The 23,140-nt window shown below is 40.5% G+C and overlaps 1 protein-coding gene and 1 long non-coding RNA gene across 2 annotated transcripts; one reads left to right on the forward strand and one right to left on the reverse strand.

The window, feature by feature from the left end:
- Positions 1-4,414: 4,414 nt before the first annotated feature.
- LOC128314754 (uncharacterized) lies at positions 4,415-21,975 on the reverse strand. Its single transcript, XR_008296751.1, has 3 exons — positions 21,489-21,975; positions 9,877-10,909; positions 4,415-9,603 (listed from the first exon to the last, which is right to left on the reverse strand). It is a non-coding gene; the product is annotated as an uncharacterized LOC128314754 (long non-coding RNA).
- On the forward strand, positions 10,214-19,480 carry GGCT (gamma-glutamylcyclotransferase). Its single transcript, XM_015065054.3, has 4 exons — positions 10,214-10,354; positions 14,837-14,982; positions 16,387-16,522; positions 18,873-19,480. The coding sequence occupies exons 1-4, from the start codon at positions 10,214-10,216 to the stop codon at positions 19,014-19,016; spliced, it is 567 nt and encodes a 188-aa protein (XP_014920540.1). The 3' UTR covers positions 19,017-19,480.
- Positions 21,976-23,140: the final 1,165 nt, after the last annotated feature.

Below are 23,140 nucleotides of genomic sequence, written 5' to 3' on the forward strand. Positions count from 1 at the left end.
AGTCATTAGCCTATCAATACAGCGTAGCATTTTCCACACTCTGAGTAATATGCTTTCCACATCAAAGGGGTACTACAACCAAAAAGGTTTGGGAGAGTCAGGACAAACAGCTCACCAGTTTTCTTCACTACAGGCATTCTTCAATTCCTTCCGGTGGTAATAGATATGGTGAATCTCTAAGAGGAAATACAGAATATACTGTTTTCCAGTTCATTTGACCACAGAGTTGTTTTTGGATGGAGGACCATCTAGTGGGGCCAATGTCTCCCAAGAATCATACCTTGAGAAATATTGCTGTTCAAATAGAATTGCTATTCTTGAACATCCCCCTCCTGTTAATGGAACACCGAACACTATAGGGACACACCAGAGAAGGAGCAGCATATTAGTAACGATTGATTTTCCCTTCCCACAGCATCTACCAAACACCTACCGGAGGCAAAGGTTCTGCCATCATCCCTTGAAGAATAGTAAGGGCATCACATTCCTCCAGTGTAGTATATAAGGGAACGGGAGTGACCTTCAGGGAGACATGTCCAATCAGTAAAACTCCTCACCCTCGCTTCAAATCAGAGGAACTTGATATCCCTGGGAAACAAGGGCTTTTGGCTTTTTTTTTTTTAATTATTAAGGTGAAATTCACATAACCTAAAATTAACCACGTCAAAGTGAACAACCAAGCGTCGTGTAGTACATTCACAATGTTGTGCAATCACCACCTTTTTCTAGTTCCAAGATCTTTTCATCACCCCAAAATAGAACTCTGTACCCATGAAGTACGTACTCCTCCTCCCCCAGCCCCTGGTAACCACCCGTCAATTTTCTGTTTCTATAGGTTTATCGGTTCTGGATATTTCATATAGATGGAGTCATACTATCTGTGACCTTTTATGTCTGGCTTCTTTCAGTTTCCATAGTGTGTGTGGTTTTTTTTTTTTAGGTTTATCCATGTTGTAGCAAGTATCAGTCCTTCATGCTTTTTTATGGCTGAATAATATTCCATTGTACGGTTATCCTACCTTCTATTTATCCATTCATCAGCTGATGAACTTTGGGCTATTTCCACCTCTTAGCTGTTGTGAATAGTGCTGCTGTGAATATTCATGCACAAGTATTTGTTTGAGTACCTGTTTTCAGTTTGTTTGGGTATGGAGCTAAGAGTGGAATTGTTGGATCATGGAAATAAAATTCTAAAATATACACATGCTAATAAAATTCCGATGATTTGGCTAGCTTGAGACATAGTTTTTAAAGCACCTAAAAAAATGCACTACCCTCGGGAATCTTAGAGAATGACTTACGGAAGGAAGTTTCTTCTCCACACACAAAACCTACCTATTTCTCCCATGAATGACTGTCATTTTCAGCGAGCTATCTGAGTTTCTGTTACTCAGCTATCTAGAGTTTCTGTTGTCTTCTCAGCCAATAAGCATTTAACAAAGACAATAAGTAGAGATGCCTTTTGGGAGCTCTATTATTGGGATGTGTTGTATTCATGTGAAAGCAGAAAATAATGCAGAAGAAAAAAGGTTGACACCAGCACTAGATCAGCTATTCTGGAAAGATTTCCAAACATCCAGAGTTGTTTTATAGTCAAGTGAAATGCTTCATTTGAGTGTATGTGTCTGAGAAGTGTTAATTGTTGATTAAATATTGTTGAGTAGACTGAAAACATGAAATCCAAGCACATTAATTAAGCAGAGAATTCAAGCACAGTTCTCACTTTCCATAAATGCTTCCAAATGCTTAAACTAGGCCTCATTCCAAAGCCATGCTTCCTATGGGGACATTGAGAAAACCTCGGCTCTCATCTAATTATTATACATGATAGTTAGAATTTACTGAGTATAAACTTCTAGGAGAAAAGAATGAGGTCTATCGCCAAGGGAAACATTGGGATTCTCACTTAAAAATCTACATTCTAAAGTGTTATTGCTTATATTCCCTCTATTCTTGGCAGTAGAAACATGCAGCAATATTCTTGCTTTACATTTTAATTTCAGTTGAACTTAAGATGTTACAAATAACATGGACATATACAATGAGGAGGTGGACATATTAATTATGAAGCAGTTTGTCAGACTTTAACATTAATGGTAGTAAATCTTGGAATTGGTATGTCTCGATCTAATGTAGCTGTGGTAAATGACATGGAGATAGCTGAATTGCTATATTTCCAGAACCTTCTGGAAGTGACTTAAGGTTGGCAGTAGGATATAGCAGGCCATTGTCCTAGACTATATGTGTGGCCTTCTCCTAAACCAGACTGGGGAAATATACAGGGTCTTGTGCCCACTGGCACCTCACAAGGCCAAGAGTGCTCGTCCCGGTAGACGCACTGAGATCCTGCAGCTGCGGGCCTCCCAGAGGCCTCCTTCCACAGAGCAAGACTGACCTACTCTGGCCTAATTAACTGATGTATCAAAAGGCAGACCTACCTGGAAATGTGTTTGCTGCATCTGTTTTTATTTTGAACAACTAATTTAGTCATCACCCTCTTTCTACCCTCCCGACACTAGATCTCTAGATATGGACTTAAAATTCCATAGGATGTGAACTTAATAAGGTATTTTTAAATAATAAAAGTAATACAAGAATACATGCTCAAAGATGCAAAAAATACCGAAGAATACAGAATGGAAACAATGAAAGCTTTTTGTCCAACCCTCTCCCCTACTCCCCACCCTTCCAACTCCATTTCCCTTCCCACGGGTAAACACTGTCAGCAGTTTTGTGTGTGCCTTTCCACAGTGTATGGTTATAGATATAAATACATATAAATAGAGAGATAACAAAGGAGACCATTTACTGAGCACTAAAAAACTGTATTGGAACTACTTCCCAGGGCTAATCTCAAAACAAGAATACAGATTATCTGTCAAACATCCTGAGAAATTACTGCCTACCCGAGTTTTACTCTTTTTATCCTCTAGAACATTTCTGGTTTCATCTATTCTGGCATGCTTCCCAGTCATGTGGCCATAAGCTGGGAGGAGATATAAATACCACTATGGCTAATAAAATGTATGCAGAATCCTGTATGCTAAAGCATCAGTATAAATTTTTAAATCTTAAATCAGAGGTAAAGGACAAATGCCTCCCAGTAAGTCAAGGAAAGCTGGGGAAAAAAAATCATAGAGAAAAAAGGCTTTGGGAGCCTGTGTAAAGGCTAGGGGAGATTTTGGCCCTGGCTTGATTAATTAGCACATATTTATTATTCATCTATGCTGTGGTAATAAGCGCTGTAGGTGTACAGAAATATAAGGTGTGGTCTCTGCTTCCAAAGGGTTTTACCATCAGCTGAGAAATCAGACCGGCCAGGCAGAATGGAATCAGATAACAAAAAGCTTGCACAAGAGCTTGAACTTGATAAAGTAATAAACAGACAGCCTCACAAGTTTTCCACACAAAGGGGTGATATCATAAAAGCAAATTAAAAGAATAGGTCTTCAATCCTTCCCATCCCTTCATTTCCATTCTGTAATTACTGCCCTAGCTCTGACTTTTATGACCTGGCCTATTGCAATGAACTTGTGTCCAGTACTCAACCATCTCCCCATCCTACTCCCTCCCAGGCCATCCTACACACAGCCACAAAAATGAGTTTCCAAAGGTGCAGGAGGGTTACTGTCTGCTCAAAAGTCAAAAATATCTCCCCTTTGACCACCAAATAGTCTGAGCTTTTTAGTTCAAAATTCAAGACCCTCCCATAAATTATGCTAGTCTCCTTCCAGACTTGTCTCCCACTCCCTGATATGAACCTATTTGCTCTACTGAAATTGAACAACTTACCATTCTCCAAACCCCTTCCCGGCTGCCCTCATGTGATCCCCAACCTTACCCCATCTCCAGAGAAAAGCAGAGTCAGGAGAAACAGGCAGCTGTTGCCATAATCCAGGTGTGAGATGATGCCACCAGGGAGAGGGTGGTAAGTATGAGAATGCAGAGGACAGCTGATGGCAGCAGATCTTACTGACTGATAGGATATAGGGTTTGAAAGGAAGAGATGAGTCAAAGGTAACTCATTTTAGGTTTTAGGCAGCAAATGCAATTCTCTCTCCATACCTGCTTATTCCACATCCTTGCAGTTTTGGAGGTTCATGTTTATTTCATACTGCCTGTGTAGCCTGGGACCACATATGATTAATGATTTCTCTATACTTTAGCTCACTAATATATATTTAAAATAATACAGGCATAGCAAAATACTTTACTTTGGGAGCTAGAAATCGTCAAAACGCACTCTAAAAAATTGTTGTGGGGGGGCGCGCCTGGGTGGCTCAGTTGATTAAGCATCCCACTTTTGATTTCAGCTCAGGTCATGATTCTGGAGTCATGGGATCGAGCCCCATGTCAGGCTCTATGCTAAGCATGAAGCCTGCTTGGGATTCTGTCTTTCCCTCTGCCCCTCTCTCCTGCTCCCACTCTCTCTCTCTCTCTCAAAATAAAATAGAATAAAATAAAATAAAATTGTGGCAGGATTAAATATGCTGTATTCCTCATAACCTATGTGCATTTAATAGAATCATTTAATTACCAGTGTGGAGAATAAGGTTTATGAGACTATCTTGGGAAAAACAAAGTGAGAAACTCAGCTGGGTCTGGTAACACCAGGATCCAGACACTTCAGTAAGCTCAGGACTTGGATTTCTCTAGCACCATTCTCTCCTTAGGTGCGGTCTGCTTTCTTTTCTGTCACTCAGGTCACCTTCTTCCTCTTCCCATTCCATCTGCGCAAACGTGGCTGACACCAGCTCAGAGCATCACAAGCTATAGTCTCAGCGCCCAGAAAGTAACCTAACCCTTCCCAGACTCAAGTTCAAATTCTCAGGAAAGAAAATTGGAATTAGCAGGAAAATCACGTCCCTGTGATCTCTGATCAAGGCTTCCTTCTAGAAGGAGAATCTACTAAGGACACAGACTAGAATTGGAAAGTTGTTTGGTAGGCATGGAATCACCCCTCCAGTCTTCAGCAAGTCCAATCTTCTCTACCATAAATGGCACCCCAGATCAGTCCTCTTCTCTCTCGCTTCCCTCCCACTACCCTAGGGAGTCCAAGGCCACCATCCACTCTTGTCAAAACTTCTGCAACAGCTTCTTTATGTGTCTCTTAAATATCCTCTTTATCCCCTTGGAATTGATTCTCCACTCAGCATCTAGAATTATCCTATTGGAAAGTAAGTCAGATCGTATCTCTGCCCAAACAGCTTTTCATTTCTTAGAATAAAATCCAGATTCCTTAACATGGCCTTCGAGGCGTTACGTGAGCTTGCCCTTGCCTGTCTCTCAGCCTCATCTCCTGTCACTCCTCGTATTCCTTCCTCTTTAACCACCTGACCTGTAGTTCCTAAAACATGCTAAACTCATGTCTGGAGACTTCTCGTGTTATTTATTTTCCTAATGGAAGAAAATGCATTGATCAGTGAACACACGAATCTGGTTTATTTGTTACAGCTCTCATCACATATCAACTAATTGGCATTCTGATGTGTACATCTGTCTCTTATAAGTCTAGTTAGTGTGCATCTGCTCCCAGAGCCAAGACTGAATTTTCCAATCCACAGAGCTAAGAAACAGATTCATGAGAACCAGTCCTATCTGTCCCACTATAGTACTACTGCCCTGAATGACCTTGCCTAAGCAGCCAGGTTGGCCTTACTCAGGAGACACATAGTCTTCTTACTATACAACTCTTCAAACTTGCCATAATGTGCAAATATTTGACATTGAAGTGTTCTTTTTAAAATGATAATGCTAAGGGCGCCTGGGTGGCTCAGTCGGTTGAGTGTCTGTCATGATCCCAGGATCAAGGGATTAGCTCTGGGTCAGACTCCACACAGAGAGTGGAGCCTGCTTTAAGATTCTCTTTCTTTCTCCCTCTGCCCCTCTCCCCCGCTCACGCTCTCTCTCTAAAATAAATAAGTAAATAAATATATAAAATGTTAGGGACACCTGGGTGGCTCAGTCAGTTGAGCATCCAACTCTTAATTTTGGCTTGGGTCATGAGATCGAGCCCCACATCTTGTGGAGCCTGTTTGAGATTCTCTCTCTCTCCCTCTCTCTCTGCCCCTCCCCTGCTCACACTCACATTTTCTGTCTCAAAAATAAATAAATAAGATAACAATTATTCAAAGTGGGTGAGCAAGTTGATCTACTGGGTGTGAAAACAAAAATCTATTTTGTGAGCTAAAATAGTATAATTTCGATTTACTGTATTTTACTATATGTAGTATATATGCTTATATCCTAATATAAGAATTTAGCTTTACTCTGACACTAGACCCCAGAGTCAGTCAGATAGTTATTATATCTAATAAGAGGTGCGGTATCCTAGAGGACAGGTGGGAATGTCTTCCCGAGGAGGGGTAATGGTGGCATGGCCCTCATTCATTCACTTGCTGTGTCTTGTGACCTGCTGCAACTCACTGGTGTTTGCTTAAGTGGACTCACAGAGAACTAACTAATTCTCACACAAAAAACAATTTCTGTAAAAAACTGGACTAAAGCTCTTACTGAAATTGCAAGCACAAGTAAAAAAAGAAAGGTACCAAGCTCACGTTCTTGACTTCTGGTACAAGCTCTTTATCACCTACATTATGGTATAAAAACAATGATGATCTGATAAGATCTGACACGGTCAGCCAAAAAATTTTGCAAGAGGACTATTTGAAATATGGATTTCTATCCACTATTATTTGTAATTAACTTGACCCTAAATGTATGTTTTGCATTAACATGACAATTAAATAGTTATTTTTAAATTGTCATTTTGTAAGTAGTATACCATATACATTGTGTGTGTGTGTGTTCAAAAATCTTAATAATACAATAAAAAAACTTTAATAATACAATAAAAAAACTTTAAACACCACTAGACTGAATAATGGCCCTTGAAAGAAATTTGACCTCATTAACCCATTATCAAGTGAGTGAAAGCTAGAATTATTATTTTATAATACCCTTATGGGTAAGGTAGAGATTGTACTTGAAAGAGGGTTATTAATAACCAGTTTTTTTCTAGACCACCAGGGCTTTTCAGCTTGAGAAATTTGGGAAGCAGTACCCCGTAATGCCTCTAGAATCAGAGTGCTTGGCCAGTCATTGCTAGCTACAGCCTGGGGCAAATTAGTTAACTTACCTCAGCTTCCTCCACTGTAACAGGAGAATAGTATTAGCACTTCCTGCATAGGGCTATTTTCAGGATTAAATCAGCTAATATATATGAATTTAGGTTGGTGCCTGGCATTTGATAAGTGTTCAATGAATGTTAACGAGTATTAACCAAGCTTTGGTTAAATTCGGAAAAACAAAAAAAGCTTGCTATCTACTGCCTTGGCCAACAGGGGTCAGCACACAGCAATCTGCATGGGGAAGCTAAATAAAATGCTTCATGGGCTTAAGAAAAGATTTTTCAGTGTTTGAGGAAACAGCAGTGCTTCAGAAAATTTTTGTAAAAGGGTATTAAGAAAAATCAATAACCATAAAATTAAGCAATTAGTGAGAAATGTAGGGTGAGAAAAAAAGTCAAAGACTTAGAAAATCATTAAATAATAAATACATTTAGAATGTCTAAAAGCAATTTAAAATGCAGAAGGACATTTTAAGTGGGGATGCTCCGAAGCAGAGGCCTTGAGAATTCTGATGCAATAGAGCACTATCTTGCCAGCAAGTTCCCAAGTCTGCATTTCAAGTTCCACCTTGATGTTTGGGGGAGGGGGAGGGGACCGACCTTCCTATTTTCCGATTATCTAACAACAGTGTTATTGCTCTCTGAGTGCTGTCTGCCCAGTGCTTTACAAATATCACCATTTTCCCTTTTTGACTTTTTAACATGAAAATGTTCAACTATATAGAAAAGAATAGCTAGAATAATAAAATGAACATCCATATCCACATCAGTTGATTGAACATTTAACACTTTCCACATTTCAATTTTTCTGAATTATTTTCAAATAAATATAGATAGCAAACATTTTGCCCCTAAATACATGAATATGTATATCTAAAAATAGAGATATCTTTCCACATAACACAATGCTATTATCATACCTAATAAAGAAAGCAGTTTTTAATATCATCTCATCCCCTACTTTGTATTCAGATTTAATTGTCTCCAAAATATCTTTTATATCTGGTTTATTGAACTACAACCAAGGACAAGCCATTGCATGCAGTTATCATGTCTCTTAGTTTCTTTTAACCTAGAACAGCCTGTGCTCAGTCCTGCCTTTTTTTTTTTTTTTTAAATTACACTGACTTAATTTAAGAGACAGCCATTTGTTCATTTATTCTGCAGGATGCCCCACCATTTGTTCATGATTTTTCTGATTGTTTCCTCTTGGTGTCATTTCTATTCTTCTATCCTTGTAGTTCCTGCTTATGCTTGATTGTATAGAAGTGAAAGAGTTTGGGAAACAATACTTCATAGACCATACTGGAGCCTCCCATTGTATCACATCAGGAGAGACGTAATGTCAGGTTGGTACATTTTTCGTGATTATAAGTTTGATCTAGGTTACGGTGGGAGGGAACAGATTTCTTCATTGTCATTATGTTTTCCTTCTGACTACAGCGAGTAATCCTTGGGGGATAATTTGGCCCTATGCGAGTATTCTGTTCCCCATCACCCTTTCACCAAATGGTTTCATTGATGATCCTGGCATAAATCAATTATTTCATTAGGGGCTACAAAATGGTGATTTTCTCATTGTATCATTCATTTTGCATTATTTAGCTGGCACACTTTTGTAAAGAGAACCGCTTCCTCATTAACTGAGACTATTTGGTTACCCCTGAAATACAGCCGCAAGTAGAAGGGCAGGATAAATGTTTAAATTTTCTTAAATTACCACTTTTCAGAGTAAAGAGTTGCTGTAATAGTCACCATGGCAAATTAGGTTTTTAAAAATTGCGTTTTATATTTGGTTTACTCTTTTGGTGGGACTTTTCTGTCTGACATTTTCAATCAATTGCAGTCATTATTTTTGGTACTCAAATTGTTCTACTTTTGGCCAGTGGGCATTCCTTCAAGCTGGCTCCCATGTCCTTCTGAAAGGACCTCATTTTTCTTGGATACTTCCAGACTTTCTGTCACAAGATGTTCCAACCGCTCCTACTCATTCCTAGCTTTTGACCTGGCATAAACAATTTCTCCGACGATCCCTCATACCTTTTGGTGGAGAGTGGTATTTAGAAATCAAAATCTGGGTACCAAGGATAGCCAGCCATTCCCCTGAGTTTAAATTAATACTTTCATTTCAAAGTTTAAGGATACAAGGTTTTATTTCATTGTTCTTAGGCTTTTATATCTTATTTTACACTGGAGTTTTTGCTCGTAATCACATTAACAAAACTATTCTTTAAGTACTTAAACCAACCCTGTGAGATAAGGGATCATAAGTTATGTAACTGTGATCATAATTTATATTAAAATCTCTATTTTAAAAGGAGGAAACAGATGAGAGCTGCCCAAGCGTACGTGGCCAGTAAATGGCATCATCGGGATTTGAACCCGGCTCGCTACTTCCGTCGGGGAAGGGAATCCCAGACATTCGGAGGGGCTTCTCCACGCAGATGATCAGGGCTGGGGAAGCCGGAACCAGCCTGTGGGGGGGAAGAGACCCGTAGTGACCGACTGCTCCAAACCGGGAGGGCGGTACGGGAGTGAGCTGCCAGGTGAGTGAACCGTCGGGGGCGCGGCCAGGGCAGCTGTTTCGCTTCAGGGGTGCCCAGAGCTACCTAAAATGCACCCACAGCCAGGGAAGCACGCTTGCGCCACCTGAAGCTGAAAAAACAAGGCTGGGACGCTCGCCGAGCGGCCCCCTAAACCAAACCCTCCAGACCTGACCCACCTTCGCGTAGTGCCGGCCCACTCACCAATCAGAGGGAGGCTTGAACACCGGGGCGGGACAACAAGAGGATCATGTCCAATGAGGAGTCGGCTCCCGGTCGCCTCAGGTCTGAGTGTTTCAGAATCCTTACTGGAGCATTGAGAGGAGGTGATGGGCTTGGCCAATCAGATGGGGTGACTCAACATTTGTGACCGGCAGCCAATCGCAAGGGCGGTCGCATCCGACTCGCCGCGCCCACGCTTCCCGCGTTTCCCCTAACCCTAGAGTCGCCGGCCGGTTTGCCACTGAAGTTGGGACGCTCGCAGTCATCTCCTCACGGTCTTGCCGCCGACACCGCTGCGGTGCAGGTGTCTGGGTGGAGCATGGCGAATTCGGGCTGTGAGGACCTCCGGGGCCAGGAGGGGGAGAGTTTTCTGTACTTCGCCTACGGTAGCAATCTGCTGACCGAGCGGATCCACCTCCGAAACCCGTCAGCCGTGTTCTGCTGCGTGGCCCGCCTGCAGGTCAGTGCTGCCCGCGGCCCTTGAAGCGTCGTGCCCACCCCTCGGACGAGGGAGCAGGATTTCCAGAAGTCGCTTCCTCAGGGCCGGGAATCCACCTCTCGCTGATGAGAGTACGTCGGGGCTCTCTTCGCCGTCTGGGTTCTGCCCTCCTGAGCAAGCCCGTCTGGGTCTCCTAGAGTCCCCTCCTAACTTTCCCTAGGCTGCTCGTTCTGCCCAGGTCCGGCCACCCCTCTCGTGCCCACCCGCTGAATGGGCACGCTCACAGGATCCATTCGCTTGGTGCCTGAGACGCCTTCTCCGACCCCAGGGCAGGGAATCGGTTCCTTTCTGTTCCCTCCCACACCTTCGCTGCAGGACTTGTCACCTGTTGTTGTAAAACTCCATTCACCCGCCTTTTGCTCCTGATTGGAGAGGTCCTGAAAGCTGGCAGGGAGTCTCATCCGTAGTGAGGGCTGAGCTCAGCTAAGTCCAGTGTCTGGATGAACCGTAACCCACCTTGGTAAAAATCATTGCTCTTCACTACAGTCCATTCCTTCATTTGGTAGATGTTCTTCCCTGCAGATACAAAGGTGATTGAGTAAAGTTGGCTACTTCGAGGACCTCTAGGTCTGTAGGAGGTAACACGCAAAAAAGAAAGAAAAGAAAGAAATGAAAGAAGGAAAATTGTGTAAAACCTTTTGACATTGTTGAATTAGGCATGGTCTCTGCTGTTGTTGTCGGGTTCTTATTTGCAAACAACAGAAAGTGGCTGATTTAAGCAGAAAAAAGAATGTGTTGAAAGGCTGTTGGAGGGCTCATGAATGACCAGGAAGGTAGGAACTACAGAGCTGAGAAAACAAGCAGGCATAGGGGTGCCTGGCTGGTAGGTGGAGCATGCAACTCTTGATCCCAGGGTGGTGAGTTCAAGCCCCACTTTGGGTTGTGGAGCCTACTTAGAAACACACACACACACACACACACACACACACACACACACACACACACACAGAGGCAGGCATAAAGGAAACCACAGCCACCATAACACAGTCAGTATCACAGACAGAACCAGCCCAGGAGGCCGCTGGTGCAGCACTGCTGACTTTGGTAAACATGGACGCTGCAATGTGCATCACTGACACCACCTGCTCTGGACCTTGCCTGGGCTGCCGCCACTACACCCCTGCAGTTCCTGAAACCTAAATGTGGCCACCACCGCCAGGGTGTAGTTTCTGCCGTCCTTGGGCACTAGCACCAGCTTCTGATTCAAAGCCCCATATGGGTGTCCTGACCGGCTAACTCTTGGCTAGTGCCCATGCCCTGACTACCAGCAAAGCTGGGAGAACCAACTGTTGGCATTTGAAGCTTCAAAAATGGGAGGTGGGCTATAGAACTTTCTACCCATCTCCCAGACTCAGAAGGTAGGGAATTGCCGAAATGTGGAAAAGAAGTTCAGATGCTTATAGTTGGGACCAATGGAAGAGCTACCAAGCAAATGATTTTTCATTTACAGATATGGTGAGTTTAAAAAGGAGACATGTTGTACCTTCCTCTCAGTTTTACCTTCCTAAAACCGATCTTTTTTTTTTTTTAACATTTATTTATTTTTGAGACAGAGAGAGACAGAGCATGAACGGGAGAGGGTCAGAGAGAGGGAGACACAGAATCTGAAACAGGCTCCAGGCTCTGAGCCATCAGCACAGAGCCCGACGCAGGGCTTGAACTCACGAACCACGAGATCATGACCTGAGCCGAAGTCGGACGCTTAACCGACTGAGCCACCCAGGCGCCCCTAAAACCGATCTTTAAAAAAAAAAAGAAAAAAATGAAGGCTTTAAAAAAAGGGTGGGGGAGGGTGGATGTACTAGGTGCTATGGAAGTGTATGTATGACTTTGAGTCCCGACCTAAGAGCTCAGTAAAGCTCTTCCTGAAAATACGACTTTTAAGCTGAGACCTGAATGATTGGGCAGGGGGAGGCAAAGAAAATAGAAGGGACAGCATGTACAAATGTCCTCAGGAAAGAAGAAGCTAGATCATCCAGCTACTATGGCTGGAGTTCAGTGTGTGAGGAGGATAAAGAATGATGACTAGAGAGGTAGGAAAAGGGCCGCATGTTATAGGACCACAGAAGACTTTGGTTTTTATCTTGAGAGCAATGAAAAGCCCTATTGCAGAATTTCAGCAAATGAGAGATCAGATTCACAACTTTGAAAGCCCCTTCTGGTTGCTGTGGGAAATGGATTGGAAGAGGGAGACAACAGTGAACGTGGGAAGCCCAGTTAGAAAGATTCTGAAGCAATTCATGCTAAAGATCGTGGCACCTCGAGGGGCGCCTGGGTGGCGCAGTCGGTTAAGCGTCCGACTTCAGCCGGGTCACGATCTCGCGGTCCGTGAGTTCGAGCCCCGCGTCAGGTTCTGGGCTGATGGCTCAGAGCCTGGAGCCTGTTTCAGATTCTGTGTCTCCCTCTCTCTCTGCCCCTCCCCCGTTCATGCTCTGTCTCTCTCTGTCCCAAAAATAAATAAACGTTGAAAAAAAAATTAAAAAAAAAAAAAGATCATGGCACCTCGAACTGGAGTGGTAGCAGTCGAGGGTAGATGGGTTTGGGAGATATTTAGGAGATAACAGTGTTAAGCCTTGGTGACTGATTGTGAAGGGAGGAGGAGGCAACTAAGGTTTTTGCGGCAATAGCGTGGATGATGGTGATGCTTGTAAAGAGAAGAGGAGCATCAGTTTTGGCGGGAAAGTTAAGCTCAGTTTGAACATACTGAGTTTGAGATGCTGGTTATACATCCAAATGAGCAGAAAAATATTAGTGATCATTGATTAAGTATTCACTGTCTGGGAGGCCCTGTTCTAAGCACTCTTGAAGTTTAGAAGAGAGATCTGGGCTGGATTAAAAGAGAATTGGAAAGCGAGGGGCGCCTGGGTGGCTTGGTCGGTTAAGCGTCCGACTTCGGCTCAGGTCATGATCTCGCGGTCCGTGAGTTCGAGCCCCATGTCGGGCCCTGTGCTGACAGCTCGGAGCCTGGAGCCTGTTTCAGATTCTGTGTGTGTGTGTCTCTCTCTCTCTCTGCCCCTCCCCTGTTCATGCTTTGTCTCTCTCTGTCTCAAAAATAAATAAACGTTAAAAAAATTTAAAAAAAATAAAAGAGAATTGGAATACTGGATGGTATTTGAAGTCATTGGAGGGGATAGATCATCTTGAGCAAATTGCTGATGAACAGAGAAAGGGGCCTAAACTGAGCCCTAGAAACTCTAACATTTAAAGACCTTGTATGGAGGAAGAATTAGCAAAGGGAATTGAGAGCAGGAAACAGTTTGAAAGTCAGGAAGAGGCTGATCAAGACAGGGTGGTTAACTATGTCAAAAGCAGCAGAAAAGTGGAACTTGGATTTAGTAATAGACAGCCAGTACCTAGTGTGGTTGTAAGTTGTTAACAGCTCTCCTGATGTCCTGCCAGGGCTACTTGGTTCTAGAACATCCAGTATACCAACTAAAGGCACTGGTCACTCAAAGCAGCCTTTTTCCTGAATGTCTGACATTTTTAAGAAAATAAGGTGATAAAGATTAATTATTAACCTTAGATTTAATATCGAGTCCAACCTCTTTAATTTTATTATTAAGGAAACTAAGCTCTGGAAAGATGGAAAGAAATTTTCCTACACCAAACAACCAAGGAAGGGTTTTTAATCTTCCTCAGGATTATCTCCTCTGATTACCCATCCCTAACAGGGAATAAGCAAAACTAGCAACCTGGCTCCATTACTTATTAGTTGTGAGATCTTGGACAAGTTACTGGATCTTTATAAACTACAGGTTTTTTTGTGTTTTTTTTTTTTTTTTTGCTGTTGAATTAGTAAAATAAAGTTGTTGGCAGGATAAAAATGAGAGTCCATGTAAAGCTCATAGCACAGTGTATATAACCTAGTAAAATTCTAGTGCTAGCTGCTCTTATGATTATTATAATAGTACAATTCATGAATGTTAGATGAATAAGTATCCAAATCACCCTCAAAATGCCAGCTCCTTGAGGACGTAGTGATATATGCTGTTAGGATACTCTCTACATACATAAAAGTAGAGAAAAGGTTATAACCCCTACACAGCTACTCATCTTCAACAATTATGTGTACTATGGTTGCCTCTAAATTAAAATCTATGAGTATGTAGGTAGACTGGGAAGTAATTTTCAAAAATGAAAATAGTTGTGTTAAGGCATTGGGATTATGTTTTTTTTTTAAACCTTCAAACCTGTTTATGATAAGATATGTATACATCTAATATATTTAGAGTATGTTTCATTTTTAAAGAAGAATATGAAAAAATAAAGTCGAGATCTGGGTCCTTGTTTATCTTTGTATTTTTTACAGTTTCTTACGCAGAGAAGGAACTCAAAGTTTATGTTTTAATTGCATGGATTTCAAGGTAAATTTTTTTTTTATTTTGAGGAGGGAAATTTTGGTTCCAGTGGATATTGATCCTGTCTTTTTGGTTTCCTTTGTAGGATTTTAAGCTTGACTTTGGCAATTCCCAAGGCAAAACAAGTGAAACTTGGCATGGAGGTATAGCCACCATTTTTCAAAGTCCTGGCGATGAAGTATGGGGAGTAGTATGGAAAATGAACAAAAGCAATTTAAGTTCTCTGGATGAGTAGGTGGCTTCTAATTATAAGTTAAATAATAACTAATTCAGAAAGTGGATCATATGCAAAGATGTGTATATGTGTATTGGTTTTTCAAACCATATACTATATTCTTTATACTTTAGGGTTAATATAAAGGTATATTATGCATTTCCTAAAAAGAAAAGCTAGGGGTGCCTGGCTGGCTCAGCCCATAGAGTGTGCAATTCTTGATCTCAGTATTGTGAGTGAAAGCCCCATGTTGGGCATAGAGCTTACATTAAAAAAAAAAAAAAAAAAAAAAAGGCCTAGAAGGGTCACTCTTTTTTTTTTTTTTAACGTGTATTTATTTTTGAGACAGAGAGAGAGCATGAACAGGGGAGGGTCAGAGAGAGAGGGAGACACAGAATCTGAAACAGGCTCCAGGCTCTGAGCTGTCAGCAGAGTCGGATGCAGGGCTCAAACCCACAGACCGTGAGATCATGACCTGAGCCGAAGTCAGACACTTAACCGACTGAGCCACCCAGGCGCCCCTACTCTTTTCTTTTTAAGTAGGGTTCATGCCCAGCATAGAGCCCAATGGGGGGCTTGAACTCACAACCCTGAGATCAAGACCTGAGCTGAGATCAACAAGAGTTGAACACTTAACCAACTGAGCCATCCAGGCACCCAGAGGTCACACGTTCTGATTAAGATTTGGGGAGGATGTTTATAATCTCTTCTGCAAAAAATGGAAGCCCTTATTTTTGTTCTTTTTATCTTTTATAAAAAAATCTCTTTGCAGTTTCGTATTGTGAAAAGTCACAAAGATGTTTGTAATTATTGCATTTTCTTAATTGGTTTCAAAGCAGTTCAATTTTTATTAGAGTCAGTTTTTAAAAAACAATTCTTTAAGGTAGCAGTTGAATCAGTAAAAAAGTAATAATAATTTATAAAAACTTTGATAACATATCAGAAATGCTTTGATACTTTTTATAACTAGGACTCAAGAGTTGTATGGTAGAGCATGTATACAAAGAAAGCTGGCAGAATAGAGTAGGACTTGATAAGAACAGATTATCTGACATGCTTCATACTTTATGTCACTGGTGAATGAGAGTGAACCATTCTCTACTTTTCTCTGGGTGGATATTCTCTTGCTTAGTAGCCTAGAGAACAATGTTTAGGGGTACAAAGATTGAAATAACTACATTCAAGCATGTTTTCCAATAGAATAAATATAGAGATCTGTTAGAAGTATACCAAGTAATAGTAAGGCTGAGGCTTTCTACTTGGAATGCTAAGTTTACTTTTGATGTGGTAATTTTATAATATGTTCTACTATATCCCCAAATACATAGGGAGGACATATATCCATATACAGTTAAATTTTTAATTCAGTAAGCTAACTTGGCTAAGTCATGTATGTTAAAATTTGGCTGTTCTGGTTTCAGGCAAGAAGGAGTTAAAAGTGGAACATATGTCCCAATAGAAGTTAATGTTTATACTCAAGAAGGAAAAGAAATAACTTGTCGAAGTTATCAGATGAAAAATTATGAGAGTGCTCCCCCATCTCCCCAGTATAAAAAGGTAAGCTACTTACAAAGACTTTTGGCGATTGCTCTTTAATTTTCACTGAGCTAAGCTAAAAAATATCTTGTTTTAATAAGACTTGGTGTATGTTAAATTCTACATGAACACTTCATTTTAATCAAAATGTTTTTAATGCAAATATGATATTTACCTAACATGCAAATGCAAATCGAAAGTGTTCAGATTTATTTGTAACGATAGAACCATGTTCCTAACATGTATTTATTTTAAAAAACTTTTAGGGGGCGCCTGGGTGGCTCAGTCGGTTAAGCGGCCGACTTCGGCTCAGGTCACGATCTTGCGGTCCGTGAGTTCGAGCCCCGCGTCGGGCTCTGTGCTGACTGCTCAGAGCCTGGAGCCTGTTTCAGATTCTGTGTCTCCCTCTCTCTCTGACCCTCCCCCGTTCATGCTCTGTTTCTCTCTGTCTCAAAAATAAATAAGAACGTTAAAAAAAATAATAATAAATAAATAAATAAAATAAAAAACTTTTAGAAATATACATGAGCCATAATTCTAGACATGCATTTTCTTTCCTAAAGTAGAAAATAACACATATATGTAAATTTTTGGTAGATTTATTCTATACATAGGCTTTTGTAATCATTTTTTTCTTCCACAAACCAGTATTTCATAGCACCAAGATTTATTTTTATGGAGAAAAAAATATATTTCCTACTACTGAAATGTTTCCATCCCTGGATGGAGGGAAAAAAGTTACACTGTCTTTCAAAATCAGAGAAACCACTCCCACAAGCATAGAAAAAGAATGTGGGATAGAAACCCCACAATCCCTTTTTAGAAACCCAAACTTAGGTACTATTGGAAGGCCTAATCAGGACATAGCACCTGGAGTGGATGACCCAGTTCCTGGGCCTAATCTGGAATTGTCTAGAATTAGCCTGGTATGGATCTGGGAAGTACAACTGAACATAGTTGCTATTTATTCCCTCATGTGTAATTTAGAGGTAGAGTAGGCTCCAGGATTAAACTAAAACTGCTCCCTATAAGCCATAAATTAAAAAAAAATTTTTTTTTAATGTTTATTTTTGAGAGAGAGAGAGAGAAAAACAGAGCACGAGCAGGGGAGGGGCAGAGAGAGAGGGAGACACAGAATCCAAAGCAGGTTCCAGGCTCCAAGCTGTCTGCACAGAGCCCGATGTGGGGCTCGAACTCACAAACCATGGGATCATCACCTGAGGTGAAGTCAGACATTCAACCAACTGAGCCACCCAGGCGCCCCAAACTATAACTTTTTTTGAAGAATCGTGTTTTTTCTTAATAGATCATGCCAACTTCATACAATAATTTTTTGTCTTAATACAAAAATATTTTAAATTCGTTGGAATGACTAGAATCAAAAACATAAGAAATAACAAATGTTAGTGAGGGTGTGGAGAAAAAGAAACCCTGATGCACTGCTTGTAGGAATGCAAATTGGTGCAGCCACTGTGGAAACCAGTGTGGAGGTTCCTCAAAAAATTAAATAGAACTATCATATGATCCAGGAATTCCACTACTGGGTTTTTACCCAAAGAAAATGAAAACATTAATTTGAAAAGATATATGCACCCCTATGTTTATCACAGCATTTATTTACAATAGCCAAATTATGGATGCTACCCAGGTGTCCATCAATAGTCAATAATATGGATAAATAAGATGAGATGTGTGTGTGTGTGTGTGTGTGTGTGTGTGTGTGTGTGTGTGTACGTGTACACAATATATATACAATGGAATATTACTCGGCCGCAAAAAAGATCTTGCTATTTGTAACAGCATGGATGGACCTAGAAGGTATAATGCTAAGTGAAATAAGTCAGACAGAAAGACAAATACCACATGATTTCATTCATATGTGGAATTTGTGAAATAAAACAAAAGAACAAACAAAAAATACCCAGACTCTTAAACACAGAGAACAAACTGGTGCTTGCCAGAATGGAGGTGGATGAGGTGATGGGTGAAATAGGTGAAGGGAATTAAGAGCACACTTAATCATGATGAACACCAAGTAATGTAAAGAACTGTTGAATCATTATATTGTGTATCTGAAACTAATACAACATTGTATGTTAATTATACTTCAGCTTTTAAAAACATTTTAAATCATGTTACTGAGTAAAATTGAAATTCAATGAGGATGTGTCATGTGACTTTGAAAACTCCCAGCACATTCATGCTTACTTTGAGGGGAATGACTCTGTGTCTGTATTTTGTCCTGTAATTATTTATTCTAGAGTTATCTGAAAGCTAATATTTCACACTTGATACAGCACATGAAGCTGTGGTATATTAAGTTATGTTCCTAACTAAAAGGTTTTTTGTTTGTTTGTTTAACCATTTCTAGGTCATTTGCCTAGGTGCAAAAGAAAATGGTTTGCCACTGGAGTATCAAAAGAAGTTACATGCAATAGAACCAAATGACTACAAAGGAGAAGTCTCAGAAGAAATTGAAGACATTATCAAAAAGGGAGAAACAAAAACTCACTAGAACATAACAGAATAGATCTACAGATATTTTCTGTATGTGCTAATATATTTTTAACGTTTAGAACAGGAATCTGAGGTATCTCTGTGTTCAACAGTGCTCTGAAAGGATATCTTACTAAGGTGATTCCTTGTTTTCAGACTATAAAAAGAAACTAGGTTAGGAATTAGATGATTGAAAAGGGGGCCGGGAGGCAGGCCGGGAGGCACTGGAATGCATGACAAATGGATGCAGGTACTCCTATGAACAAAGTTATTTTCTGCATTTGAGTGTATCCTTGCTCTGTGACAAAGGAGAGATTTGCAATTTAATGATCGTGCTGGTGAATTGCTCTGCTCTGGGATTTTTTTATCAGCTTAATAAAGAGCGAGCAAACTGCTGAGACAGCTGATGATAATTTTTTTTTTTTAATTTAAAAGTGGCATACTGTTCTTAGAGAAATAAATGTATTTGTGGTTGAACCTGTATTCCCTACTAAAGTACCAGATTTCACTTTAAGAGACTCATATCCTCACACATACTGGGTCTGGCGTTGGCTCTACACAGTCCGTACTAGAGGATTATTGCATAGACTCTAGAACCACACAGCCTAGGATCAGTTATCAGTTCCACCACGTTCTAGCTGGGAGACTGGGTTTTCTTACTTTGTGCCTCAGTTTCCTCATCTATAGAGTGAGGGCAGGTGAAACACCTATGTCTTAGGATTGTTTTGAGAAGTAAATATATGTAATGAGCTTCGAACAGAGGCTGACGCATAATAAGTATTAGAAATCACTAATGTTCTTCTTAAAGAATTAAGTTTATACAGAGCCATCCTTGGAACAGTATTTTAAAGTAGAAGAGTCAAGATGATGAGGGAACACGTTTTATGGAAGCTCCAATTTGACTCTTGGCTTCTTAAATTTATTTACTGAACAAACGGAGGAAAGAAGAGTCATGAATAAAACAGCACTGGTTATTAAAAAATCAGATCTCTGGAATGCAGCGAGCTGGACTTTTGAAACAGGTTATTGGAATGAAGTGAGCTAGGTGCAGGAACATAAAATAAAGATTTGGTTTGTTCTCTTAGGAAAAATAACTTTTCAGCTACAGCTGCTGTAGTGGAACTGAACCATAGACTTCAGGTTAGATCATGTTTTATAGCTGTTACACCTCACTGTTTTCAAGTACACCCTCCAATATTCTAGTTTTCTCCAGTTCTTAACTCCTCCCAGGAAGACCAAGTTTGTCAGTACCTGGAACTCAGTTATGGTAATATAGTGAGCAAGGCTCAGTTTTGATGTAAAAATAGATTATTCTAGTAATCTATTTCACCCACCTAAAATGACAATTTTCATTAAGGAATTTGAAACTCAATAAAACCTTCATGTCTGGCCTTTTGACAAAAAATCTGATAATCATGAGGAATATTGCTTTGCCAGTCATTTTCAAAGAAGTACTACCAAATGTCGCAAACAAGAGATTTGCATTTCTATCAGTGATTTTGGCCCTCCATCTACAATACAACCAACTCCTGGATAAACTATTGACAGTTTTTGAAAAGCATTTCTGGGCTTGCAAGAAAATAAGGAAAATCTTCAAGGCATACCAATCCCTTTCCCACAAAAAGAAAGAAGATAAACTGTTTTCTAGCACTGTACCTGACATCTTTGCATACAAATGCCTATTATAGCCCTGGAATTTGACTACTAACCCTTGAGCAATCCTGCTTCAGGACAGGAAAACAACCTGAGAATTCTGTATGAAACTAGGATGCTTCAAGACAACTAAAATCCCTAAATTAGTAAGATTAGTGGCTTCCAGCAGAGGCAAATGCCAATTCTCTCTGAAGAAGGCAATTCTAATTTAGGTCCTCAGAATCTCCACCTAAAAAATTTTAAGATAAGGAAAATGATATAAGTGAGAACAGAAAAATCATCTAGATCCCTAAGGTTTTGAGATACTGATCAAAAACAGTATAAGTATATAGACTGACTTCTGAAAAGATGGAGTAGACATACTCTTTCTTACTCCTTTAGTTAAGTACAACTAATAAATAAGACTCTAAAAGAGGGAGAGGAAGACTAGCCAGGGACCTCAGGACCCAAGACAACATGGTACTGGGTTGTCTCAGGCTTGTAGCTGAAGAAGCCAGCAATCAAAGTACCAATGAGTTCAGACAAGCAAAACAAGGAAAACCTACTCTGTAGTCAAAGGAATAGGAAATAGACAATCTAGCAAAATGAAACTTTCAGAGAATAAAAATGCTCTCCAGCCAAATACCACAAAGAAAAATTGTGGCCCCTCCCCCCCCCCCCCCCCCCATCTCTACACATGCCAGGAAAAGTCAGGAGGGGAGCCTAGACTTAACACCCTCACCAGGCTGTAATGGGGCACCCTAACATTGTCCCCTACCACAACTACCAGGGTGGTGTCAGAAAAGGCTGAGTAGGAAGCTACCCAGCCATAACAGGCCTTCCCTCTTCCCCCACTCACCATAGTGTTAGTAGAGACCATGCAGGGATCCTGGTCTTCCAACTGCCCATCTGGCAGTAACAAGGTGCCTCCCTCTCTGCTGGGGTGGTGTCAGAGGCCAAGTGGTAGGTCAGGACTTTCATCACCACCCAGTGGTAAAAACGCCACCCTTCCCTGTTACATTAGTGAAGGCCATGTAGTGGGCAGTAATAAGACATTCTCACTCCTAGGAGCTGGGGAAGGACCAGTGGAGGCTTACTGGGGAGTTGGAACTTCCACTTGCACTCAGCAGTAACAAGATACACCCTTGGGTGACAACAGTAGCTAAGTGGGAACCTGAACTTCAGCCTCCATTTAGCAATATCAAGGCAATGACCCTTGCCTTCCACTGGAGTGGTTTCAGGTTAAACTAACTAAAGTAGATCCTAATAAGATGCAGAGCCTTATAATTTCCAGAATGTCCAGGTTTTAATTGAAAATCAATTCCAAGAGCCAGGAAGATCTTAAACCGAGAAAAGATCATTGGTAGATGTCAAAACAATTATGTTAGAGGAAAGAAGCAGTGAACTGGAAGAGAGAACAATAGAAACTGTACTATCTAACCGAGAAAAAAATTAACAGCCTCAAGGACCTATGGGGCTATAATAGATGATTTAACATTCATGTCCTGGGACTCTCAGAAGAAGAGGAGAAAAAAAAAAAAAAGGACAGGAGAAAGGGAAGGCTGAAAAAGTACCCACAGAAATAACATCTTAAATGTACTAAATTTGGCGAAAGACATAAACCTATAGATCCGAGAAGCTGAGTGAAGCCATGACAGTTTCATGTGGTTTAATCTAACACACCTAACTCCCAAGTTTGTGGGTGGAATTAGCAAGAGTGTACATAAAATGTCCAGCACAATGTCTGATATACAGCCGTTGCTTAGTAAGCAGTAGTTAACATTAGAAGGAGGTGAAGGAGGAACTGAATGAACCCCAAAAAACCCAAAGAAATCCACACCAGACACTTTATAGTCAAACTTGTAAAAACTAACTACAAAAATTCTTGAGGGCAGCGAATGAGAGAGGACACCTCACCGGCAGAAGAAACCATTCAAATGACACCAGATTTCTCATCAGAAACCGTGAAAGCCAAAAGGAAGTAGCACATTTTGCAAGTGCTGAAAGAAAACTGTCAAATCAGAATCCAGTGAAAATAGCTTGTGAGAGTTATTAAGAGAAAATTAAGGAGACGTTAAGAGAAAATTAAGGAGACGTTAAGAGAAAATTAAGACATTCTCAGATGAAGGAAAACTAGAAACATTTGTTGCTAGCAGACCTACCCTAAAACAATAGCTGAAGAAAGTTTTCCAAGCAGAAAGGAAGACATTTTAAAAAGGAACTGAAACATCAGAAAGGGAAAAAGTAACATGGTAAGCGAAAATATGAGTAAAAACAATAGACTTCTCTTGAGTTTCTGAAATAGTGGTTGAAGCAAAAATTATAATGTTCTAAATATATGTAGAAGTAGAAGTAATATTTAAAATAGGAAAGTAAAGGGAAGTAAGGTTTCTATACTTCATTTGAACTGGTAAAATGACACTAGTAGACTGAAAAATTATATATATGTGTGTGTGTGTGTGTGTATGTGTGTGTGTGTGTGTATGTAGTAATAGCTAGAGAAATGGCTAA

Source organism: Acinonyx jubatus, chromosome A2, assembly GCF_027475565.1.
Source record: "Acinonyx jubatus isolate Ajub_Pintada_27869175 chromosome A2, VMU_Ajub_asm_v1.0, whole genome shotgun sequence".
Taxonomy (NCBI): domain Eukaryota; kingdom Metazoa; phylum Chordata; class Mammalia; order Carnivora; family Felidae; genus Acinonyx; species Acinonyx jubatus.

Excerpts from the sequence above, each read along its gene's own strand:
- GGCT (XM_015065054.3), top strand. The coding sequence starts at position 10,214 with ATGGCGAATTCGGGCTGTGAGGACCTCCGGGGCCAGGAGGGGGAGAGT. Across the intron at positions 14,983-16,386 it reads AATTTAAGTTCTCTGGATGA|GCAAGAAGGAGTTAAAAGTG; the intron begins GTAGGTGGCTTC and ends TTCTGGTTTCAG. Across the intron at positions 16,523-18,872 it reads CATCTCCCCAGTATAAAAAG|GTCATTTGCCTAGGTGCAAA; the intron begins GTAAGCTACTTA and ends AACCATTTCTAG.